General features: G+C 33.1%; 2 protein-coding genes across 2 annotated transcripts; one reads left to right on the top strand and one right to left on the bottom strand.

Annotated features, from left to right (window-relative positions):
• Window positions 1-785: 785 nt before the first annotated feature.
• Window positions 786-4,954, top strand: LOC145635641 (uncharacterized). Its single transcript, XM_081686961.1, has 9 exons — window positions 786-1,021; window positions 1,437-1,510; window positions 1,596-1,724; window positions 2,035-2,150; window positions 2,519-2,600; window positions 2,776-2,835; window positions 2,909-3,016; window positions 3,786-3,831; window positions 4,370-4,954. Exons 2-9 carry the CDS (start codon window positions 1,442-1,444, stop codon window positions 4,570-4,572), a joined length of 813 nt encoding a protein of 270 aa, XP_081543087.1. The 5' UTR covers window positions 786-1,021; window positions 1,437-1,441; the 3' UTR covers window positions 4,573-4,954.
• A 385-nt stretch (window positions 4,955-5,339) lies between these two features.
• LOC145634355 (DEAD-box ATP-dependent RNA helicase 52B-like) lies at window positions 5,340-10,305 on the bottom strand. The gene is made up of 6 exons (XM_081685774.1): window positions 9,713-10,305; window positions 9,537-9,620; window positions 8,096-8,338; window positions 6,967-7,134; window positions 6,763-6,876; window positions 5,340-6,206 (listed from the first exon to the last, which is right to left on the bottom strand). The coding sequence occupies exons 1-6, from the start codon at window positions 10,229-10,231 to the stop codon at window positions 5,649-5,651; spliced, it is 1,686 nt and encodes a 561-aa protein (XP_081541900.1). The 5' UTR covers window positions 10,232-10,305; the 3' UTR covers window positions 5,340-5,648.
• Window positions 10,306-17,950: the final 7,645 nt, after the last annotated feature.

The raw sequence follows: 17,950 nt of genomic DNA, 5'->3' as shown, positions 1-17,950 counted from the left end.
AAATTGAAGGCTAATATCCACGCTTTTTGAGAAATTTTGGAGATTTCGGGTAGAGTTGTCAATTCGGGTAAACGGGTCGAGTTTAGGTCGGTAAGAGTTGGCGGGTCAACTAGGGTTGGGTCAATTCGGATTAATTCCATAACCTATGCGGGTCGGGTTTGAGTTGGATCATGCTTGAGTCGGGTCACGTCGGTTCATACTTCTTATCGGGTATAGGTCGGGTTAATAACAGGTCGGGTTACATTCGGGTCGGGTGAACAGTAGGTCTGGTTTAATTCGGGTTTTCACTGGTTAAAACGGGTTAGGGTAATTTTCGGGTTCGAGTTGAGTTCGGTTCAAGTCAATAATTTGCGGGTTAGAATCAGGTCGGGTCATTCTCGCAAGTCAATAATTTGCGGATTATAATCAGGTCGGGTCTTTTTCAAGTCGTGTCATTCTCGGATTCAAGTCGGGTCGGTTCAAGTCAATAATTTGCGGTTTATAATCAGGTTGGGTCATTTCCAAGTCGGGTCATTCTTGGATTCAAGTCGGGCTATGTTCAAGCCTAGAATTAATGAAATAGGTTTTTTTTTTTCTTTTTTTTTACAAGAAATATAATACTACTTGGTATGTAGTTAAAGGTTATAAATCTATTCTTATGCAATAAACTTTCCTTAACTATTATTAATTACTCTATAATGTATATTTAAATGATTAATTGCCTTACAATTTTGTATTGCATAAGATGGTTTTTTTTTTAATTATATTTTTTTTCAAGGATAAAAGAGTTTCCTCAATGACAAAAATTTAAAAATTAAGCTACAACACATATCAATTTTTTTTTTAAGCTTAATTTTTCTTAATGTATTTTTCCTCTAACTTACTTGGACAATTTTTCTTAAAAATAATTTCTCAGTTAATCTAAAGTTGATTGACTTGATCCCCCTTTATCCTTTGCTCTTCTCAGCTAATGTGTTTGACATAATTGATTTATCCTCCTAAAACTTTCGCATATTATTATCAGTCATCAGCATTTCTCAAGGTACCTTTCTTCTAGCTCTACGCTGTTTGTTCCTAGTTTTTTTTTTTTTTTTTTTTTTTTTTTTTTTTTTTTTTTTACTGTGAATCAGTTAACTGTTCTGCTATTATAATCTTCAAATTGGAATTGTTTTTCTTATAATCTGGAATAATTAAATTTGGAAGATTTGAGTTGCTGAATTGACATTTATAGTGTGCTTCTGATCATTAAACAGTTGCCTACCAGGTGTTTGATAAAAGTCCTGAACCAAAGTCTTAGTCTTTTATACTTGCTCGTCTTTCATTTCGTGATTGCACGAATACCCTTTTCCTTTATAAACGAGAAATTGTTGGCAGTGTTATTGAATTCTCAATTTTGTGTTTTTGGTTTCTGGGTTGTGCTGTTTTGATGTGCTTTCCTGGTTTTTGTCCCCTTTTAGAGAAGATGCTGAGATCAATTTTTCTGAAGGAGACTGTTCGATTAAATTCCAGGCTTTCTGGGTTTAATCAATTGGTGAGTTCTTTGCTAAGTTACAATGTGTTTTCAGTTTATCTTTGTCCTTCTTTGTCCTAACATATGGTATGATTGAATGAAACAGAGAGGATTGCACAGCAGAAACAAGAAAGCCATGGAATTTATAGCAAAAGGGTGGAGTGCTATGAAGGAAGTTGATAGAGTTATTGATTATTGTGAACTTAATGACAAGCGTCTCATTCCTCTTCTTAGGGTGAGTGCTTGTTTTTTCAGTTTCACATGCCCTTTTCGATCTTCTATTTACTATTGCATATATTGATTCTTGTATATGATTGTGTTTAGTGGCTACTCACTTAAATGAGTTCCAAAACTTATATTTAATCCCTATACCTTTATCGTGTCTCAATTGCTCTATGAGCTCTTGCTAATATACTCGTATTAGTTTGCATTGATAATACTCATTTTTTATTAGGCTTGCATTGTAATGAATTGTAGTGATTTGATTATTTGATATGCTAATGCTCAATCTGATCTAATTGTTGCTGCTCATTAATGTTTACTAGGGTGCTAAGGAGAATTTTGAGTTGGCTTTAGAAGTTGATAATTCCAATACCAATGCGCGCTATTGGTTATCCAAGCTGCACCTTAAATATCACGTTCCAGGGGCATGTAAAGCAGTGTGAGTTTTATTATGATGTTGAGCCAGCAGATTTCTAAATCTGATTGCTTTGAAGTTTTATTGCAAAAAAAAAAAAAAAAAATCTTTTGGAGTACTTAGCTTTATCTCTGATAACAAGAGAGTCTGACTAGTGTGTGAGTATAGACTATAGTAAGTAAGCAAAAGACTCGCATTTTGCTTGCTGTTGTTGCTTTCTCATTTCTTGATGGGTTAGCTCATCATTCCTTAATATAGTTTGAAGATCTTATAGTCAACCTTTACAATTGTTCTCCAGTCCTTGTTTGATACGATATGAATTATTGAATTGTATTAGATGGAAATGATGGTTTTACAATGAGTGATCAGTTTTGAAAAAATTTCACTATCAGAGGAGCTGCTTTGCTGGTGGAAGCTGCTGATATGGGAAATCCTGATGCACTGTATGAACTAGGTGGCCGCTTAAGAATTGAGGTTGGCTCATCAAGTTTTCGTATCCTATTGTGGCTTTTGATGTTACAATTGCTGTGCTATTGTCAAGTTTTCCCGTTCATTTAAACATCTTAGTTCAAAAATGAGTTGATAAAAAAAGATTTAAAATGATAATACATATATATCCTGATGTTGAAGTATCTTTCATTTTTGGCAGAATGACTATGTTCAATCATCTCAGCAAGCATTTTATTATCTGGAAAAGGCTGCCGAACAGGTATTTTATTCATTTATTTTGGTCAATGGACTAAATTTATTCAAAGGTCTTATGGCAGTATGCTGTGTCTCAGTTGCATCCAGGCGCTCTTTATCTTTTAGGTGCTGTGTACCTATCAGGGGACTGTGTGAGGCAAGACATGGGATCTGCAATGTGGTGTTTTCACAGAGCAGCAGAGAAGGTAAGTGAAGCTGACTTTATTGCTCATTTCTATTTGGAAGTGGATATATGGTGCTTAGAGAGTAAGAGTTGCTGCAGTAAGTATATTAGTAGATCTGCTAGTCATAGCAGAGAAGTATATGTTATACAATTTATTGAGTTTAATTTGAGAAGTTAGTGGTAAGAATATGTGTTGGTAGCAGTTTCTTATGTAAATATTTGTGCATAGATGTCTGTTGTTTCAGTTTGTGAATTAAAAAGATGGTTTTGCTTTTAAATTGTTCATTCCTGCCACCAGTCAAAGACCTCAAAGTTGATCTCATAGGAGCTTCCTTAATGTTTCTGCATGCTAGCTCCCTAGTAGCGTAGTGATTAGTGAATGTTGAATGTTAGATGTGTTGAGAAGGCCTATAGTGGTTACAACTTGTTTGTACTAACTTTCTGAAACAATAGTTCATTGGTTCATACAATGAACTGTAATGTTATGATTAAATGCAAGGAGTCTGACTGTACTTTGTTTGCTTCATATATGGTATAATAGCTCCATCAACTTTGGCTCGTTAAGTTTCTTTGACAACTTTTACTAGCACCAAAGATTCTCCATGATCATGATCCTTTGCTGATGCTCCACTTTAGGTCAAATATACCCATGCTTATGCTTTGTTGTCTGGTAGTTTTTGAAGTCCAATAAAAGCAACAGCAGATAGAAATAAGGGGACACTAAATGAGAAAGGGATACTATCTTTAGTATTATTAACAGAGTTCAAATCACCTTGCTTCTGTATTTGCAGGGACATGCTGGTGCAGCTGTAGCATACGGATCTCTTCTCCTTAGAGGTCTGCTCTTGATGATTTAGTTTCTTCTTCTCATGGCATATACTTTCTCGATTTTAATAGTGTGTGCTTTTTTTCCTTATTAAAAAAATAATAATAAAAAAATTGTACTGTGCCCATAAATATAATGATAAAATTAGAAACAGTCAAACGTCAACCTAAAAAAATCAACTTTTGTGTAGAAACCAGGGGTAGCATATGTTTATTGTTTGTGTGAGTGTGTGACCCCTTCAGTGTTGGGAGGAATGTAACTCCTAGGTTTCCTATTACCTCTGCCAAAATTACTTGGCTCTTTGTGAACCAATCTTGATTGTGATCTTTTAATATGAGTATTAGGATGATTAAACTCCTTGGCTTCTCCTGCCAATACCTTTGCCAAGTGAACAGCATTTCGTGTCTTCATAAGCCTGTCTTCCTAGGTTCTACTCCTGTAAATGCTAGATGATGGGCTGGGTTGTTTATTATTTTGAGAGTTTTTCTGCCATTGCCGGCCTGTAAATGCAGCATAAAATTGATAAAACCTCTTATTATGATACTGCAGGTCACACAGTTCCAGAGTCCATAACTAAATTCAACTTGAAGAAACGAAAGGCTGGGAAAACAAATTCTGTGAACTCAAAGGCTAACCCAATAGAACTTGCAAAAGAACAGTTCCACATTGCTGCTAACGCAGGATGTGATCTTGGCTTCAAGTGGCTAAGTAGAATTGAGGAGGAAGAGAAGAACTTGTTGAGTGAACAGTAGACTCTGAGAGATGGACTTTTGTGATATATATATATAGAAAATGTCAGTCATTTCACCTTTCTTTTTCATCATCTATTATGGAGGCAGCGTGGACAGGCTGTGCTGTATTGATGCTTTTCCCTGCAGTTCATGGAAGACGGAACTATGGAGTATTTCTAAGAATATGTAGAGCATTTCACCTTTCAAAGTTGATTTCATAGAAGAAAATAAATTACTTTATGCGCAATATACATTATACTTGTATTTAATGTATTTAATGAATCATGTTTAGGGAAGAAAGGGCATTGTAGGTGAATTAGTTACAAGGAATGTTATAAATACAACACATTAGAAAGATACAAAAAATGATGAAATTTATGCAAGTTTGAATTTACTTTTTTTATGTTAGCCAGCAGAAGGCGCTTCAAAGAAAAACCTTGTAATTTAGTTTGCATAATATTAACTCCTAATCATTTGTTGGGATTCTGGTGTTTTATTCCTATCACAAAATATACCAGCTAACAGATACGAAGTAGTATACAGTTGAAAAAAAAGGGAGTTGGCTTCACCATTTTTATTCACATTCTTGGATATATAAATCATATAGCTAATTCCTTAAAACTGAGACAGCCAAAAATTCTGCATATCATTTGAGGACACAGATTATAGACTACCAAACATTGGCTCGCTTAAAAGGGGATGCTGGATGCACACTACCTTGATGTTTATAAGCATGCACTCGAATTTCATAGTACTCCTAGAAAATAAGCAGTCAGCAGACAATTAGATGATCTAACAAAGCTTTCATATATCTCAAATATATTGTTCAAGGTCACTGAGCAATAGTCAAAAACATAGATATACCAACCACCTGTACAAAAAGCTCCAATTAGTAGTCCACCCCACCCAAATCCTCGTGAAAGTTAACTATAACTTTGCCTCAGAACCGTGGTTGGTTCGAACAAAGCTCCATGCCAAAGTTGCATTTACATCCTATTTATCATTAGCTATGCATATCAGAGAGCATGTAACGATGCTAAGCAGTAACAGTCTTAAGAGGTCTGCCAAAAGATAGATTAGCTAAGCAGATAACTGGATCAATCCCAGCCACTGGGTACAATATTGTCGTAACCATGAGTAAAACCATATTCTGGAGAGTTGTAAGGATCAGCAGCAGCAGATGTATCATCAACTAAAGGTTCAGCACTTGGAACATGGTCAGAGTAATTGTTGGAGTAATCAGAATAACCAGAGTAGCCATTAGAAGCTTGATTAAAACTTCGGTAATCATGACCACCAAACTTGCCACTTCTGGAACGGCGACTACTGCTGCCACCACCATATCCATAAGACGAGGTTGTCTCAGCATATTCAGCAAGCCAAGAAGGTACTTCTTGGTTACTGTCCTCCATAACCTCAATGAGTGCCTTGGAGATTGACATGTTCTTGTCATTGAAGAAAGCAGTTGCAAGACCCGAATTACCAGCACGTCCTGTTCGACCTATGCGATGAACATAGTCATCAATGTCACGAGGCAAGTCGAAGTTGATGACGTGAGCCACACATGGAATGTCCAACCCTCGTGCTGCAACATCAGTTGCGACAATAATTGGAGTGGTTCCGCTCCTGAAAGATCGCAAGGCCTTTTCTCTTTCCTTTATGAGACAATAGATTAAAAGAAATAAACAGCGTCACATTGAAGGAACAAATCAAGATATATAAGAAACTTCCAAAATTAAAGCTACGCTTTAAGAACAGCAAAGGCATGCAGACAGTTATTGTGTTAATAGATATTAGCTTAGTTAGATAATGACTGGAAAGACAACTAAATAGAACCAACAATGGCAAAAAAAGCCATGGTCATTACACAATCATAAAAAACTAAAGACCATTCAGCAGCAAATTTTAGTACAATATAAGACACAAAAGAACTATTATAAAGCTGCAAAATAAATAGTAGTGAAACTTTTCACACACACTTCATCTAAAGATATAATAGCAGTTGTGAAATCCTAAACACAGCTTATCAGTTTATCAAGTGAAACTACAACAGACAAGCAAGTAAGCTATTAGGATTCATGGTCATTAACATGTTAAGGAACGAAAAAACCAAATTTCAGTAGAGTTCTCTTAATGCTAATACAAGTGGGCAACAACAAAACAATTAAAAAGAAAAATCAGTATAACACAGAGATAAGATTAAATACTGACCCATTGTGCTTTGTCACCGTGTATTGCTGTTGCTGGGAAGCCATTGCCAGACAACCAGTACTCAAGATCATCAACTCCCCTCTTTGTTTCAGCAAAAACAATTGTCAAAGCATGCTGCAACAGATAATTTAAATCACATTTCTCAATAACTACAAACAAAAGGTAGTTTTTGAATTGACTAGTTCGGTAAGCATAATCACTAACCTTTCCATTTGTTCCATTCAGCTTCTGAGACATGAGAAGATTCTTCAGATGCTGTCTCTTGTCGAAATCCCTAACAAACTCTATGTTTTGTTTGATGAGATCAGTGCTTGACCCAACTTTTCCAACAGTAAGAAATATGTAATTTGTAAGGAAATCAGCCGCTAGCTTCTGCACAACATTCCAATCATATTAGTACATTCTAGACCATATATGTGAGAAGAAAATAATATGGTCAAGTCTATCCAGGTTGTATGCATGATACATGCCAAACATTAAAAACAATAATTTTTTTTTTTTTTTAAATGCGTCATTAAGCTTTAGGCGTGAAAATTAAATGAAGAAAAACAATAGCATAAATCTCAGGCATCTTTGTTGTTTACTTGTTGGCCCTTGTTGCATCAGCATAACAGCGTAGAGCCAATTTTCCCGTATCCCACCTTCAGCATGAGAATCTCTAGAGACATTGGGGTTATGCTGATGTTCATGAGATCATGAAGGCCAATGAACAAGTTCAGCCAATTCAGCTGACCAAATTCTGCCACATCTCTATCAATGGCCAACTCAAATTTTATTTCCTTACGCCTCACAGTGAATCATCAACCATTATCGTGGTTAGAACAAGTTGAAGTCAAATCAAATAACTTAGTCTATATACAAGCACAGCACCATCTGTTTCTTGTATCAGAGATCTAGCCACTTTTTTACATAACCTAACACATAAAACAATTAAAGAATAAGGCGCAAATGAGGAAAAAAAAAAATCACTTTGAACACTGTCAAGCTCTCAGCTATTCAGCCACTTAGGCAAGATCTAGTTAACTAAGCAGGATTCTGTTGGATATCTACTTTTACTTCATACAAACACATGAACTTTTTGGTCAAACAATGTGTTATGTGATACTTCTTGGTACTTGATATATAGTACTTTGTTTTAAGATAAGCATGTAATTAGTTACTCAAACATTTAAATAAACAAATAAATAAATAAATAAAAACAATCTACTGCAACTGTCAGCAGCCAAAAACATAAACAGGATAATGCGGCTTACCAGAACATTAAAATTAAACAGGGAGGGTTGGGGTCGGGGTGGGGGGGTTAAAAGAGAATTATACTTGTATAAGAGTTAACCTGTATTTCAGTAGGAAATGTGGCACTGAAAAGCATAGTCTGTCTTGAACCTGGCGGAGGCATATCCATCCGCTGGACAATCTTACGTATCTGAGGCTCAAAACCCATATCCAGCATTCTATCCGCCTCATCTAAAGCCAAATACCTGATCATACGAAGAGATACTTTGCCTCTCTCAACCATATCAACCAGGCGACCAGGTGTGGCCACAAGAATATCAACACCCTTTGCCAACCTGCGAAGCTGTATATGGGATATAACATATTAACTTTAATAGTGACAAACTTGTACAAATTGACTTCAAAATTTTCTTAAACCAGATCAAGCTTCAAAAAAGAATTTACCAAACAGTAAGGAGCATGCAATCTTAACTGTCCACAAGGGGAAACAAAAACTAATGACTAGCATTATCTAACAGCAAGTTTGAATCTGAATCACAAATAAATATATAAGCATAGAATGACATTCAATGGCACTTCAAAATGGAAATAACAGGCTCCAGCAGTAGTTACATAATGACAATGGGCAACATAAAGTTAATGGAGCTCTTTTTTGGCACGCTTCTGATGCTATATAATTTAGACATGGTTGCGTGAACAGTTGCACTATTCTACTAGTCAATGGTATCTACAATTATAATGTTTCTTTAAATGCAAGTGACGTCACAACATTCTTATAGCTCAAATGCAAATATGTGAACAAGAAAGGAACTTGGAAAAACAAGAGTTACAGGAAAGGAGGCAACGATATAAAACACTTTTAACAATAAGATGGTCATTTTCACAGCCAAGGAAACAAATCCGTCCCATAGTTCACTCAATAAAGCAAAAGGGAAACTAGGGGGAAAAATAGCATAATCTTCCATAATAAAAATAGGAATGCTCAAGATACATGCTTACGTAGACATGATTGTGACATTATTGACACTTTCTACTACCCCATGACCCATGAGGCCATGATGTCTAGTACTACAATGCTTATTAAATACAAGAAAGGCGAAGAGATTAATTAATTGCTTCGTCGATCAAAAGCAAATGCTTCAAATTTAAACAAACTGCGAAGAAAGAACTCGTAAAAACAAGAAAAAGGAAAGTGAGCTAGGGAAATGTAATCCTTTACAAGTATAGAAGCACAAAATAGATCCCTCTTTCCATGGCCAGGGAAACATATACAAAACATTGCTCACTCAACAAAGCACAATAGAAACAGGGAAAAAGTAGAGCATGTACTTTTCACAAATTTTTAAATAGAACGACAACTGAAAATGTCTCAAATCTTTAGCAGCGAACACATATAAATAATTATGTAGACCCCACATTAACAAGCAATAAACTATGATCTTCTTGGAAGAACATGAAAACAGAACATGCAATTTCCAATAAATACTTTATTCAATATAATCAAGAACATTAAACAAATCAAGATCTTGGGATTAATATACCTGCTCAGCCATGGGTGTGCCTCCATATGCTACAGCCACCTTAACTCCTGTCTGATAAGCAAACTTTGTAGCCTCATCATGTATCTATAAAAAAAAACACACAAATCACACCATCTTAAACCAAAACACAAATTCAAAACCCAATACAAAAACACATAATCAACCAAGATTATCACCTGAGAAGAAAGCTCCCTAGTAGGAGACATAATAAGGGCAACAGGACAAGCCATCCTACCATTACCACCACCACCACCACCACCACGAGACAACGGGGGCCGATAAGGCGGAACCCGCTTCAAAATACCAGCAATGATCGGAAAACAAAAGGCGGCGGTTTTACCGGACCCGGTTTGAGCACAAGCCATCAAATCCCTGCCATTCACAGCAATAGGAATAGCATGGCGTTGAATTGGGGTTGGCTTGACATACTTACACCTTCTAATATTCTCATTTAAAGCTTTCCCTAAATCAATCTCAGCAAATGTAGTCACTGGATTTGGCACATTTTCCCCACTAACTTCAACTGGGATATCCTCGTATGCATCAAAGTTAATCATATTGGGATTATTAATGTTAAGATTACCAAGATTCTTAACTAAATCATTGCTTTCTTCAATAACCTCAAGCTCATCAAATTTCTCATTAACATCATCATCATCAAATGGGTTTGGATAATCAGCATTCTCATGAATCATTTCAGCACCTCGGCCGCCACGGTACCCGGTACCACGGCGAAAGGGCGCACCACCACCTCGTCCACGGCGGTGGGACCCACCAAACCCGGATGATGAATTTGGGTCGTCGTTAATCCGACCACCACTACCACCACCACGGTAGGGTCCACCAGACCCACCTCTGCCACGGTGGTGGGACCCACCAAACCCATGTGGGGTCCGACCCGACGACCCCATAGGAGGTCGGGTCGACCCGAATAGAGGGCGAGTTGACCCGGATGAAGAGCGAGTTTGGGAATTGAGTGAAGGGAAATCAGAGCTGGTCCAAGGTGCCATAGTTTCTGGGTTTGTCGCTTTCAAATTTTTTTACCTTTTTAGGAAACTTGTATACAACGCAAACACCTTTCTCACCTACTAAAAATAGCAATAAAATTAAAAACCCAGAACATCAAACAAAGAAAACCCCAAAAACCCCCAAATAAACTACAATGAAGAACCCTAAAAAAAAACTAAAAATCTTTAAACTGTTGAAAATTCAACACTTTTCTAGCGATGAATCAACAGAAAAGTGAAGAATAGGAAGGATTTTGGCGGTTCATTTAACGAAGAATTTTTGGGAATAAGAGAGCGATTAATTTTTCTGGGAAAATGTAGTGAAAATATCAGTTATTTCAGTGAAAATGAGAAGAGAGATTGTACTAAAAGCAAACTTTTCGGGTTTTTTTTTTTTTTTAAAGAAAAATAAGGAAAATGGTATATGAAGAACCCACCTAGTAAGATGTAATATTAGAGGTGAATAAATGAAGGGGTAAAAATGGAAAAATGTGGAAGAGAAAAATCCGCCATGAAAGGAAGAGCTTTGGTTGTTGTTGAGAAAAAGAGGAGAGAGAAAGAGTGTGAAGTTGGAACAGGAAAGGACAGTACTTCTTCACTACTATTCCCCCCTATACCCCCGTCTAGACTCTAGTGCGATGTATTGGCTAAATCTCTTTGAAATGACCTTATTACCCTTCTGATATTTTTTGGAAATGGAATATGGTTTCCTTGAGAATTTAAGACTATCATAATCTGATTTGATTTGATTTTACTTTGGTGGTACAATTTCTTAGCTACTTCCTCTATTTAAATACTTGCTCCTTTTCTTTTGGACACGCATGTCGATTTTAATCTTTGATCATTAATATTAACTAGGTTAAGTCCCGTGCCATGCACGGTAATTTTTAATACTTAATACTTATCATTAGTTTAACACTATTATTTAATTATAAAAAATTATACCTAATTGTAAAATAGAATGAAAGTTCTGTAATTACAAAAAAAAAAGAAAATTAAAAAATAAAATAAAAAATTTAAAAAATTTATCACACTAAAGAAAAACAGAGAGAATAATATATGCACGACTAATAAAAATAACTAAGAATTACATTACAAAGTTACATATAGCAAACTATTATTGCATATTATAGTATAAAAAAATAATATCTTTGTTTGAATGTGTACAAATAGAATATACTTATTAAATAGGAAATGAAATATTATTGCATAGTTTGTATTAAAAACTTCTCCAAGAAGCTTTGGCCAAAAAAATAAAATAAAAATAAAAATAAACTTTTGGAGGGAAAATTTTTAACCAGGAGATGACATGTGTCATTCCTGGTTTCACCTTTAGTATAAAGTTATAGATAAGTATAACTTCTAACAATTGAAAATTATTAATCTATTCATTGAGATGATTCCAGCAAGTACCCACACAACTATATTTTTTCTTATGTATAAATCACAAACATTAGTTTAGGATAAATGAATAGTGCAAAAAATAGAAATAGAACAAGTATTTAAAAACGGAGGGAGTATATGCTTTTTGTCCTTTAGCAAGGATTTTCCTCTTTGATGGACATGGTTTTTCTTTTTTTTTTTTCTTGTTATTTATGGAAAAGGTGAATTGAATTCAAAAGGGTTTTAGATTATTCATCATTTTTTCAATCTGAACCATTATAACACGAGATTAGAATGTGAAGCCTACACTTGGATCCGAAAGGTGTAAATATATACAACAAAGGACACTGCTCGTGCCAAGCTTGAAAGGATGGAGATAGAGTTGCACATAAGTATGCTTAAAATTAAATTGTGTTTTATTATGAAAGTTGTGTTACTGTAATTTGTGTTAAAAAAAAAATGATATTGTAATCACAAATTCTATATGTAGTTAGGCACATGGTGTGGCCACTTTACATGTAAGACAATTAATTAAAAGTTAGGAAGTCACGAACCTCACAGTGACGTATAAATGAGGCTATCTTTTTTTGAATAGCGTAAGTACTTATTAAATGAGAAAAAAAAAAAGGGGGTGGGGGGGTTTACTCTCTTAGTCTTTTACATAAATGGAATCATTCTTTGATTTTTTAAAAGAAAAAATTTGGAGTTACTTGAATGAGCAAATATGATTACTTGATTTTTTTTTTTTTTTTTTTTTTTTAACAAGTTACTCGAATGAACAAATAAAATTACTTCTAAACTAGTTGATATTACTCATATAATGAATTGGAGTTACTTTATTGGACAAAATGGGTAAGGGTCTGTTCTCGTTGACTGAATTCAGCTGAACTGAACTAAACTGAATATTTTATAAGAGAAGGAAATTAGGAGTTGAACAGAACTGAACTGAACTAAACTAAACTGAATTTCAACATATGAGAATTTACTCTTATGAAAAAAGGGGTTACTCATGTATATAAATAAAGATTATCCTTATAAACCAATGTGGCTACATAAGACATACAAGACTTACTTATTTTGTAGACATTCTCCACTAGTGCCTTTTAATTTGTTATGTAAGGGCTATTAAGGCTATGCTTAATTCACCTTAGTGTCCAATTGCAACGGAAATCTTATTAGATTTGTACTAATGTAGTCCCTTTGTCCCCATTTGATTGTCACTTTTAGCATTTTGGTGCCCCTAAATGATTGTCACAGTTTCATAATTAATTAATTATTACTATAAGATACATAAAAAAAAAAAAAAAAAAAAAACTTTAATACCCTTGTTTTTTTTTTTTTTTTTTTTTTTTTTTTTTTTTTTTGTCCTTATTAAGTGCTCTTCATATTCTATCCTAACATTTGCCATAAAAAATGTGTCAACTCTTGACTAAGGGCTTGTTCTCATTGACTGAACTCAACTAAGCTGAACTGAACTGAATTGAGCTGAGCTGAACTAAACTGAACTGAATTAAACTGAATATTTTATAAGAGAAGGAAATTAGGAGCTGAACTGAACTGAACTGAATTTCAATGTAAGAGAACAGACCCTAATTTAATGTTTTACACTCTTAAATTTATCAATTTATCTTTCCCATGTACTTTAATTATTTTTTTAATTGGAAATGTCTATTTCCCATGCACTTTTATTACTTTATTAATTGAAAATTTTACTTTCTCATGTACTTTCATTACATCACATTCTCCACCTTAATTTCCGTGATTTTTCTTCAAAAGTGACAAACAAAAGGGGACGGAGGGAGTATATTTGATTAATATATAACAATCCCTTTTGCATGCACCCGGTTTACAATAATTTTATTGTACATCGAACATTTTACGAAAAGTGACCCTTTTTTCTTATAAAAGTGACCCCTTTTTTTTTTTACAAAAGTGACCCATATTTTCACAAAAGTGACCTTTTTTTTTCTTCACAAAAGTAACCTTTTTTTTTTTACAAAAGTGACCCTTTTTTTTTTTTTTTTTATAAAGTGACCTATATTTTCACAAAAGTTACTCTTTTTTTACACAAAAGTGACCCTTTTTTTTCACAAAAGTGACCTTTTTTTTTCCACAAAAACGGAGTATCAAAATCAAAAAAATAAACACAAAATGCAAAAGTTTTTGTTCTATAGCAATAATCACCTCTCAGTTTCGGAAGTTGTGTTTTTGAAGTTGCAATTTCAGTCCCACATGATATCACACCCTCTCCCACTTACCACCTTCTTCCCAACAATACAATACAATTATCCTCCATCATATTCACTTTCTTCAAAATTCAACCATTTTTCTTCTACAATTAGCAAGTATTTTCCTCCATTTTCTCTCTCCTTTAATGGCGAAATCAATTAAGCTTGAGAACAACAACCCCTCCGAAGATCTGCCAAACTCCTCCGACCCGAATTCCTCCCTTGCGTCCTTCGTCGTTACCCGTTTCTCTTTCATCTCGACCTCTCTCTTTGTCCTCGAATCACTGACACCGGAATCGGGGGATGGGGGAGGTCAGCGGCGCTGAAATCGGGGGATAGGGGTGGTCAGCAAGGTCGAATCGGATGGGGACGTCGGATTCTTGGGAGAAGCTAAGGGAGTGGCGACGGTGGTGGGTGTTTTTCTCGGTGATGAAGTTACCCAACCCAGCCCGATTTACACTAATTTAGTGTAAACCGGATGTTATTAAGAGTTTGTGAATATATAAATTTCATAATGTTTAATTACAGAATTAAAGATTGTTAGTGATGATAAAAATCGGACATAAATCAATAAACTACAATCATAACTTTTTGTTTTTTTAAATTTTTTTTTTATATTTATTTTTTATGATTTGATATGTTTAGACTTACTTTTTTGACTTGGTTTTAAACAAGTAATAAGATCATGAAAAAGGTGAAAGAATCAAAGTTATATTGGTTAAGGGAATAAATCAGAGTATCTGGGTAGAAGAAAGGCCTCATGTGCTTATAGTCTCATTCCATTGGGCCAACTTTTGATTTTCAACTAGTATTTTGGTCCGGTAATGTACCGGTTGTGGCCTTGTGGGTGATAAACTGATAATTAATACGTAGTATACATTTAAATTAATGAATGATTCATTTTTTTTTTGTAATTAAAATTGTTTTTTTTTTATATTTCATCTACTACATATTATCCGTAATATTTTATAATCAATAAAGAACATTGAATATTTGAATGTGGCATTGCTTAGTGGTAAGATGTTCGAATCTTGTTAAAATTGATTAAATTTAATTATATAATGAGATATGTTGGAAAGCCTTTTAATATACGTACTAGTTTTTGCCTCGTGCCATGCACGATTTTATAATAATAAGACTTGTAATTTGTAAATCATAAAAGTAAAGTCAATTAAAATAAAGTCAGTTGAAATTTGAATTCATCAAATGTCTACCCTTAAAACTTTTTTTTTTTAAATTTTTTTTTTTATTGACGGGACTAAAACTCTTTTATCAGATATATAACTTAATATATTTTTTTATAAAAAGAAAAAAAAAAACGAGAAATTTTTTATTGTCAATGCGACAACGTGTACGTTAAGGATAAATCTGGTGAATACTTTAGTACGAAGTATATAGTTTAGAAAGGAAATTTTTTTTTAATCAATTTTCTTAATAAAGTTATTTCTGTAAGAAAAAGAAAAAAAAAACCCTAAATTTGAGTTGTGACTGTATAAAAGATAGAATTTGTTATTTTCCTCAAAAAAAAAAAAGAAAAAGAAAAAAAAAAGAATTTTTTATTGCCTAAAAAAGAATAAGAAGAAGATAGAATTTGTGATAAAAGAAGAGAATTCATAGGTAGCAAAAACATACAAATTCTTGGCTGCATTCTAATGCATCCAATTAAGATAGCTGCATCAAGGCAAAACGCAGCCTCCACTGAATGAAACACAAATTTAATTCATCTTCTTCTTCAAGTTTCATTTTTTATGATTCTCTTTCTTCACTTTCATAATAATAATTTTGATCTCAATTTTCTCTCTCCTCTCTCCCATCTTCCATTCGAAATTCTCTCTCTCCTCTTTCTTCTCTTTCATTTGACATTTTCTCTCTCCTTTGTTATATGCAACACTATGGATTTGGTTGTTAATCTTAATGAGATCATCAATGAAGGCTAGTTTTTGTGTTGTTTACAATTAGTTTAATTAAGTTAGACTTTGGATGAGTTTGTAATTGTTTTTGAATTTATAATTTGATGAGTTTCAATATACTCTTTATGATTTAATTTTAATTCTTGGTATTTTGATTTTGATGTGAATAGTAATTGAATTGCTTAATTTTTTTTTTTTTTTGAAAATAATTAAATTCTTGGTATTCTTTTTCTCTCTTTTGTTGGTGGTTTTTATATTCTCAATCATGTTACAAATCAATAACTATTTTTTCTATGGAAAATAAATCATTATTATTGTTTTTGAAGAAAAAATCAATAATTATTTTCTCTATGATAAATCAGGATTAATTTGATTATATTCAACTTTTTTGGAGTTAAAATAATTACGATCGAACTTGAGTATAATTTCTGTAAAAAAAAATGAACACGTAGTAATTTAAAAATGAACATCTAGTAGAAAATGAACTTTTAGTACATTGAAAATGAACATTTAGTACATAAAAATTGAACATATTTCAACAATTTATTATATCTTTATTTTTTTCGTTAATAATTATATACAATGAATTTGAACCTATATGAAAATCATGTTCATTTTTAATATCCTAAATGTTCATAACTTTTTTTTACATGTTCATTTTTATATATTTTTTATTTTTTAATACTAATTGTTCATTTTTTAAAGTGTATATATTTTTATGAAATGTTCATTTCATTAGGTTGAAAGTTGAATTATTTGAACATTTAGTGTTGAAACTATGAACAATTTCCATATTTATTATGAACATATATGTTTCGTTATTTTTTATTACGAACATATCTGTTATTGATTATGAACGCAAATGACATATAGAGTGATAATTTATATTTTTTTAACTATTATATTAATGATTATACATTATGAACATTCTAAATAATTATTTTGAACATATAATGTGATGATTATGAACATATGTTGTAATGATTATGATTGAAAATTCTGATTATTTGTTGTTATTTGTTATATTTTAGTGAGTACAGATTAATTGTATTCGTGGAAGACAAAGAATCTGAATTAGTGAAAAAACAAGTAAGAAGTGATGAAGAAGCATATGAATTATTATGAACATGTGTTGTGATGATTATGAAAATTCTGATTATTTGGTATATTTTAGTGAGTACAGATTAATTGTATTTGTAGAAGACAAAGACTCTGAATTAGTGAAGAAACAAGTAAGAAGTGATGTAGAAGTATATGATATGTACAATGAATTTGCCCTTAAGTTGGAGAATTTCCGATGTATATGATCCCAATTTTATGGTTGTATGATAAAGGTTCATTTTTAATATACTAAATGTTCATTTTTTTTTTTGAGATGTTCACTTTTTATTACTGAATGTTCATTTTTTTACGTGTCCATTTTTATTACTGAATATTCTTTTTATTTTATTTTTTTTTATTTTTATTTTTTTTATTTTTATATGTGTTCATTTTTAAGGTCGTGGTCTAGCAAATTTATGATTATATGATAATCAGATTCATTTTTAATAAATGCTCATTTCCTTATAACAAGTTCACTTTTTAGTATTAAATGTTCAATTTTTTAACGTATTCATTTTTTGTTATTAAATGTTCTTTTTTTTCATGTTCATATTTTTTAACTAAATGTTCATTTTTTATCTGGACCGCGCGTTTTGGGCCTCACTTATTGTAGCTATCTTGGCTGCGTGCAGCCAAGACCAATTGGCAAAAACATATTGTCATATTTCATACATCGCCTCTAATAACTATCAGGCCCGATTATGAGATTTTAGTGGCCTAGGACGAATATATAAATTGAGGCCCTTATTATGAACAAGCATTTTTTTTAAGGGTATGCAAAATGA

This window comes from Chenopodium album, chromosome 6 (genome assembly GCF_948465745.1).
Source record: "Chenopodium album chromosome 6, dcCheAlbu1.1, whole genome shotgun sequence".
NCBI classification, from domain to species: domain Eukaryota; kingdom Viridiplantae; phylum Streptophyta; class Magnoliopsida; order Caryophyllales; family Amaranthaceae; genus Chenopodium; species Chenopodium album.
The sequence above is the reverse complement of the archived record's forward strand: the minus strand, read 5'-3'. Positions and strand labels throughout refer to the sequence as shown.